General features: G+C 42.0%; 1 protein-coding gene across 1 annotated transcript; it reads right to left on the bottom strand.

The window, feature by feature from the left end:
- Positions 1-476: 476 nt before the first annotated feature.
- On the bottom strand, positions 477-3,230 carry LOC148715105 (uncharacterized). The gene has a single exon (XM_089923511.1). It carries the CDS (start codon positions 3,228-3,230, stop codon positions 477-479), a length of 2,754 nt encoding a protein of 917 aa, XP_089779637.1.
- Positions 3,231-8,745: the final 5,515 nt, after the last annotated feature.

The following is an 8,745-nucleotide window of genomic DNA, read 5'->3' as shown; positions in this document are numbered from 1 at the left end:
AGAAGCAGTAACATGGTCTTCTGTCTGTCGATGGTCGCACAGTCTCGGAGTCGACTCGCGTACTGCGGGAGTCGACTCGAATCTCAGAGTCCATAAAACGCTCTCTGACTTTTTCTTTGTGCACCGCTGGGAGTCGACTCGCGTTCCACTGGAGTCGACTCGAATCTCAGACCCGAAAACTGCTCTTCTGTCCTTCTGTCTGTTTTCAGTCGGAGTCGGCTCGTACTGATCTGGAGTCGACTCGAGCTCGTGCCAGTGACCTTGATACGCTTGGAGTCGACTCGTGAAACTCGGGAGTCGACTCGAGTCTCAGACATTGGTTCATGCAGACTTCTTAACTTATCCAAAATACTATGAACCAAGTCTAGAGACACTTAGACAGGATTTTCACTGAAACACTTAATTGAATTCATTAGTAATCACAAGATATACTCAAATGCTTTGAGCTCATCAAAATCAAACGGGGTTTTAATTAATCACTTCACACTAGCCTTAGTCCACTCAAAGGCTCCTTTACGAATACAATCTGTAATTGGTGCCATGATCGTGCTGAATCCCTTAATAAATCTACGGTAAAAGGTGGCTAACCCATGAAAACTTCTTACTTCATGCACATTCTGGGGTGCGGGCCAATTCTTGATTGCACTCACCTTTTCAGGATCCACAGATAGTCCATCTGGCGTCACAACAAATCCTAAGAATGTAACACGTGTAGTCATAAACTCACATTTCTTAAGGTTGATAAATAGGCTTTCGGATCTAAGCGTCTGGAAAACTTGCCGAAGGTGGTCTAGATGTTCCTCCTTTGTTTTACTGTAAATGAGGATGTCGTCAAAGTAGACAACAACAAATGTTCCCATGAAAGGTCGTAGTACTTGAGTCATTAATCTCATGAAAGTACTGGGAGCATTTGACAGACCGAACGGCATTACTAACCACTCATATAGTCCATCCTTTGTTTTAAATGCGGTCTTCCATTCGTCTCCTGGTCTGATTCTAACCTGATGGTAGCCACTTTTAAGATCAATTTTAGAAAATATATTCGATCCAGAGATCATATCTAGCATGTCGTCTAGTCGGAGAATCAGAAATCGATATCGTATTGTGATCTTGTTAATTGCCCGACTATCAATACACATTCTCCAAGTTCCATCTTTTTTTGGAGTTAAAAGGGCAGGTACGGCACATGGGCTTAAACTCTCCCTAATGAATCCTTTTCTTAGGAGTTCTTCGACTTGACGTTTCAACTCGGCATGTTCGGTAGGGTTGAGTAGATAGTGAGGGGCATTTGGTAGGGTCGCTCCTGGGACTAGGTCTATTGCGTGTTGTATGTTCCTCATAGGTGGTAGTTGATCAGGAAGTTCCTCTGGGGTGATTTCCTCAAATTCTTTAAGAAGACTAGTCATTTCTTCTGGAATTGGGCTTGTTTCTTTCAGACTAACTTCTTTAACAGCTAAAACCCACACAGAAGGGCTTTCTTTGATGTCTCTTTCAAGTTCTTTTGCGTTGATCAAGTGTAATCCCTTGGGTTGTTCTTCCTCTTTTGGTTTTATTGGGTTACTATCCTTTGGCTTTTTTGGTGGTGAAGGGTAGAGTGTGATTTTCTTGCCTTTGTGCATGAATGAGCAAGTATTTGTTTGACCAAAAAGCGTGGCATCTTGATCGAATAACCAAGGTCGTCCTAAAATAATGCTTCCGACGTCCATGGGAAGAACGTCGCACCAAATTTCTTCCTGGTAAGATTGAAACTTAATGGGTACCTTGCAACGGTATCTAACAGGTATGGATGAAGTGTCTAGCCAGGCGACCTTGTAGGGATTGGGGTGGTCGACGGGTGTTAGCCCAAGCTTGGAAATCGTATCAGTGGAAACTGCGTTGATGCAACTTCCACTATCAATGATAATTTTACAGACCTTGTTCCCATTGTTTATGTAGGTATGAAAAATTGTAGTTCTTCGCCAATCTTCACATTCCTTTGATTGTGTCAGGGTACATCTTAGTACGTTTATCCTAACTTCAGGTTCAGTTTCTTCAGTGAAATTTGGTTCATCGAATCCCTCAGCTAATTCAGGATCAGCTATGTGAATTTCTTCGTCTTCTACAGTTTCCCCAGGGTGTTCCTCTTCGATCTCTCCAATATGTAGGGCACGAGAAGGGCACTGGTTTGCAAAATGTCCAATTCCATGACAGTTGAAACATCTACCCCTTGAGCTACCCTCCCTACGTCCTTCATTCAGGGTGCCTTTGCCTCGGTCTTCTTTCCTGGGTGGAGGAGCAACTAATGGAGGTCTAGTGGTTGAGGTTGGATTTGGATTAGTTCTGGGAACTTGGTGTGGTTCGGGTCTAGGACCTAGTATACTCGAAGTTCTAGGTTCACTGGGTCGAGTGATTGGCATTCTTTGGAATCTCTCATAATCCTGAGCTAATTGATATGCCTGCTCTAGACTATAGACCTCTCGCATGAAAAGCTCTCGTTGGATGTCATTTCTTAACCCGGCACGAAATCGGGAAAGGGTGACAGAGGGATCCTCATTGACATGACATCGCATGAGATACTCATCAAACTTGGCGATGTAGTCAGTGACGGATTTGTTTCCCTGGGTCAAGGTCTGCCATTGATCAAGAAGGCGTTGTTGATAGGAAGTGGGAAGGTATTTCTCCCTAAGTTTATCCTTCATTTCATCCCAGGTTCGGATGGGTTCCCGTCTCCTATGTAAAATTAGACGTTCCACATTCTGCCAATAATATTTGGCTTGACCGAGAAGCCTCATTTTTGCAAATCGAATTTTTCGCTCTTCAGACATGTCGTACCATTCAAAATAATGATTCATATCTGACTCCCAGTCAAGATACTCATGAGGATCCATGCGGCCAACGAAGCTGGGTGCCTCAACCCTGACACTTCGAAGTATACGGTCATCGATGTCACGGTGATCATTAAGAGGTTGATTTATAGGATCACGACCTCTTTCATTGTGATGGGGCCTTTCTCTGGGATAGTCATCTAGTGGACGATTGTGATTTCTGTCAAAGTTTTGCCTATTCCTGGGATAGTCATTGACATGTTGGTGGTTCCGATCAAAGAGTGGGTGATCAATTCTTTCTCTTGGGTTATTTGCTAGGGAAGGGCTACCCCTATCTTGGTATTCTTCTAAGGCATCGACTCGGGTACATAACCTTCCTAGCTTCTCATTAATTTCTCTAAGGATTGAGCTGATGTCAGGGTCCATCCCACGACTGGACTCAGGCTCGTCTGGTTGATAACTAGTTCCGGATCTGGTAGTCATGGAGTTTGGGAAGCTTTTCTTTGAATTTTATTATTTTTTTGTTTTTTTACACAAACACCCTAATACAATAAAACAAACACATGCATCACCCAACAATTTCTAAGGTTTTTCCTAAAAATTCTAGACAGCTCCTAACTGAGTTGAAGAGTACACTTAAGCCTCCAATCCGGTCTAATAACCTAGTCGACCAGGTAAGCTCCCAGGTAAGTGGAGGGGTCACGTTGCATGTAGCAAAGGTCCCACTTAAAACCCACTTTCCTCGAACAGAAACTGTCTCCCTTTAATTACTTAAAGGGACAAAGCTTGCCTAGACATCGACCGGGATCATAGAGCAAAATTGGTGCAACTTTCAGTGGTCTTCGTCCTATTGAGCTCGAGTATCCTTAGGGGCCAACGTCTAGTTGATTTTAATTAGGCTTAGGATATTTATGCACTGGGATGATTTTTGGACTAAGGACGAGTGATGAAATCCCGACCTTATCTTGTTAATGGGTTCAGCCCTTAGATTATTTTATGCAAATGCTTATATGCAACAATCAAAAAAAATTTTTAATCATTTTATGTCATGTCATTAAATTGCATTTGAATAGTTGATCAAGCAAACTAGCTAAAACTTCTAATCTTAATGTTGATGTCCCAAATAAACTATACTCAGAAAAGGATGCGGAAAGATTAAAACTGGTGCCTAGTAATTCTAAGTTCTACACTAATGCATGAAAATGGTGCCCTAATAAACCGTGCTCTGATACCAAATTGATGTGGCACAAGATCAATGCATGCAATCTAAAATTTCTTTTTTTTTTTGATGTGGCACAAGATCAATGCATGCAATCTAAAATTTCTTTTTTTTTTCTTTTTATATATGATTAGATTTCAGCAACCCAATTCACAAACTATTAGCCAACTCAAATCTAACAGCTATCAGATGATTATATTAAAATCGAATTTACTGTAAGAAACTACCGACAATTGAACCAGTTCCTTTAACAAATTTTAAAGAAGGATCGTTGTTGATTAGGAAATCAACACATAATTAGGGCACGTTGATCTACTTTTAGTTCCTGTTGTTAAGCATAAAAATTTGGGAACTTAAACTGAACCCAATAACGACTTACTCAGAATTGTAGTAGAAGGATCACACGGACACGATGCTCGAGAAAAGTCCTGGAAGAGGGAGGCAAGTCCAGGGTCCTGATTCGCTAACGGGTCGTCCTTCGTTGAGACGGATGGAGGAAACCGACAAGACCTGAAACAGAAGTCCTGGGTTAATTGAGGTAGCAAGATGTTTGGGAAAACACAACACAATAATCTATTCAAAGGATAAATAATCCGGACGAAGATTCGTCGGATCGGGAAGGAGTCCGGAAGAGGGAGTGGGAAGCCGGAGGATGAGCGCCGCCTGCGCTAGAGGAAGTTGCGGAAGTCAGGGGACGCCGCGTTCACTTAGAAGAGAAGGATTTTAGAGAAGAAAGGAATGTAGGATCTTGGGATTGGACACCAAACTTCTTTCAAGCAATTCATCAAACAACTTCTCCTCTATTCATAGATTTTTTTCTTCATCCCCTTACATAACGAGATAAACCCCTTTTATAGGCAGGGCAACCCATTTACATGATATTGCTGAAATAAATGGATTCAAAAACTGGCTGTTACATTGATGCATCGATGGGAAGATAAATGTTCCAAGGAATCGTGGAAGCTGGGAAGACTCGTGATGGGGAACAAGACATTGAAATGGATCGGGATGGCTTCTTCTTGGATGAGTAACGGCAGCGTTTAAGATCTCATGGCAACCGGCTGATATTTCCTTGAAACAGGGATGCCTCTTGGGCTTCAAAGAACGGCTGGAAGGCGTTGGAACCTGATGGGTTTCCGTCGGTTTTCCTATCTCTTCATCTTCTTCGGCTGAAAATGGGAGTGAATCTGATGCGGAACAGGTATGCAGAAACCGAACCGTCTCTTGCCGCTTCGGGAGGAAGATGAGCCACGGGAAGTCAGCTGATGGAGGCTTGGATGATCCCTTCTGAAAATCCATCGGTTGAGGCTTCTTTGAAGACGTGGCTGGGAAGAAGACTTGGAGCTTCATTCGGTTGGGAAGAAACCCCTTGGAACCGGCTGGGGAGAAGATGAGTACGGTGCTTTGGAACAAAACAGGGGAGCTGAACCGGCTGGTGCTTGATGAGTGAACCGGCTGGTGCTTTGATGAGTGAACCGGCTGGTGCTTTGATGAGTGAACCGGCTGGAGCTTTGGGATGGTTCTTTTGAATGTAGACTTTATTATGACATGGACTCAATACTACTTGGGCTGGACCGACATTGACTTGACTCAGCATTACTTGAACTGGACTTGAATTGGATTGGAACTGACACGAACTTGACTTAAATAAATCACTAGAGAAATAAAAAAAATAAAAACTGGACGACACAAGAAATGTGGACTAACAGTCAAGCCAAAGTGATGCTGGCTCATTGGTGTCCCCACCAGAAGTCAGAATTCGGATTTGCTATTGTTGCTGTTTATATTGATGATCTTAATCTTGTTGGAACTCCTGAAGAGCTCACAAGAACTGCTACTTATTTGAAAATGAGTTTGAAATGAAAGATCTTAGAAAAACAAAATTTTGTCTCGGCCTGCAGCTCGAGCATTTTCCAAATAGAATTTTTGTTCATCAGTCAACATATACAGAAAAAGTCCTGAATCACTTTTATATGGATAAAGCTCATCCTTTGAGTACCCCAATGGTTGTTCGATCACTTGATGTGAGAAAGACCCATTTCGTCCTCCTGAAGAGGATGATGAAATTCTTAATCCTGAAGTACCATACTTAAGTGCTATTAGTGCACTAATGTATTTTGCAAATTGCACTCGACCTGATATAGCCTTTGCAGTTAACTTATCGACAAGATTCAGTTCTACTCCAACCAGAAGATATTGGAATGGGGTCAAGCACATACTTCGTTACCTCCATGGAACAACTGATATGGGATTGATTTATCCTAATGGATCAAACTCACAGTTGATTGGATATGCAAATGCTGGCTATCTATGTGATCCACCCAGGGGTCGATCTCAAACATAAGATTTGTTTACTTGTGGAGGTACTGCTATATCATGAAAATCTGTGAAGCAAATATTATCTATTACTTCTTCGAATCACTCGAAGATTATTGCTATCCATGAGGCAAGTCAGAAATGTGTTTGACTGAGATCAGTAATTCACCATATTCGAAAAAAGTGTGGTCTATCCACAATAAATGATAGCCCAACAATTTTGTATGAAGATAATGCTGCTTGCATCACCCAGATCAGTGGATGTTATTAAAAGGTGACAGAACGAAGCATATTTCACCTAAGTTCTTTTATACTCATGAACTCTAAGAGAAAGTGATATTGATGTCAAATAGATACGGTCAAGTAAAAATCTGGCAGATTTATTCACCAAAGCATTGCCAACTGCAACATTTAAAAAGATTGTGCATAATATTGGAATGCGACAACTTAAAGACCTTTGATCATGCACTTTTTAAGGGGAGTCAAGAACTTGAAGTTTTGTGCCAGTTGTACTCTTTTTCTTTTACTAAGGTTTTGTCCCACTGGGTTTACCTTTGCAAGGTTTTAATGAGGCAATCCTAATACACTTGATGGTACACAAAAATACTGTACTTTTTTTCTTCACCATTGGTTTTTTTCCACTGGATTTTTTCTTGGCAAGGTTTTAACAAGGCATGTTCTTTATGTGTGGTCATCCAAGGGGGAGTATTATGAATCCACCATATTTGGGTGGATGACCACTTTGTTGGGAACCCGCCCACGCCGCAGAAAATTCAAAAACAAAAATCAGATGGCAGCGGAAAGGGGGCATGCACGGGTTCGACGTTCATCGCATGAACGTTGTTTCGAGACCTTTCGTAATTAGGTAAGAATTAAGACTTTTAAAACTAATAGGAAGATCAAATCTTCACCTTGCGCGGGTAGATGATCACCGCAAATCTGAATTCGTGGTTTTGGAAGAGGGTTCGCTTGAAGCCATTCAAACGTCCGGCCTCTACGGGTATCCACACGAAGCAGAATCCGATCCAAGCTCTCTATCTCACCGGGGTGCTAGCTCCCTTGCAGAGATAGCTTTGATGGCTGATGTCCTCCCTCTCAATCAACTCTTGATTGTGCTTGGAAGGAGGAAGAAGAAGGATGAAGAAGAGGAAGAAGATGAGCCCCTACGCAGCCTTCTGCTGTTCCTTGCGTTGGATGAAGGAAGGGAAGGGAAAGGAAGCCGCCAACTCTTGGCTTTTCTTCTCCCTTTGCTTGCGGCTGAACCAAGAGGAGGAGAGGGGGCTTCCACGGCTTGAAGAGGAGGAAAAGGATTCAATTAGGGCGCCGGCCCTAGTCCTCCTTTAATAAGGATGAAGGGCTCCTACAAGTTAGGAGCCCTTGACAACTTTCCAAGAGGGGGCGTCGGCCCCCTCTCTCTTCATGTCGCACCTAATAAAGTGGAGAGGGGCTGATGCCCCTCTTACTTGGTTAGCCTAATCCTCTTCCAAAGAGGATTAGGTCCCTCTTTCATGGTTTAATCCTAATCTAATTAGGATTGGCCAAATTGGGTTCAATCTATGCTAGTCCTAATCCAATTAGGACTTGAATGAACCATGACTCAATTGAACTCTTCAATCCTAATCCAATTAGGAGTCATGTTGATTCATTAGATTAATAATTAATTTAGACTTAAGGAATCCTAATCCAATTAGGATTTGTTTAATTTTAGTCCTAATCCAATTAGGACTCTATTTGAATCCGAAGTCCTAATCCAATTAGGATTTCTAGGAATCCTACTCCAAGTAGGAATCCAATTTTAATTCAAAATTCCTAATCTCATTAGGATTGTAGGAATCCTATTCCAAGTAGGAATCCCAGTCCTACTCCAACTAGGATTCTCAGTCCTAATCCAATTAGGACTCTAGGAATCCTACCCGAAGTAGGGCTCTTGTTTCAAGTCCAATTAATTCCCTTTGTTCCTTCTTCAACTTCTTATCAATCAAATTGATTACTTGTGATTCCTAATCACGATTTCAACCATCGGATCGGTCAATACTTCTAGTGTGTGTGACCCCATAGGTTCTATTCTGACTGGTAGTGAGATATATTGTGATCTCTATCTCAATATCATTGAAAACTCCTTTCAATGAGTTGGAACGATTCCAACTCAACTCATTAGGGTTTATCGATCATCAAGATAATCCCTATGAGTCCCACCATCCACCAGTGACACCTAGCAGCATGTAGTGGCTACCCAGCAGAATGGAATGATGAACCTCTAGGTGCAGTTAACATGTGATACAGTCCTACTATCGTGGATCCCTACAGGACGGAGGTCATGGACAACTCGTCAAACCCCATCATCTGTCATATGTCAAGATTTATTCGACTTGAGTTCGCTAATGGAAAACTCTTTTTCCACTTTAT

The sequence above is a fragment of the Phoenix dactylifera genome, chromosome 5 (assembly GCF_051530095.1).
Source record: "Phoenix dactylifera cultivar Ajwa chromosome 5, Ajwa_hap1_PhDact_Kaust_v1.1, whole genome shotgun sequence".
Lineage (NCBI taxonomy): Eukaryota > Viridiplantae > Streptophyta > Magnoliopsida > Arecales > Arecaceae > Phoenix > Phoenix dactylifera.
The sequence above is the reverse complement of the archived record's forward strand: the minus strand, read 5'-3'. Positions and strand labels throughout refer to the sequence as shown.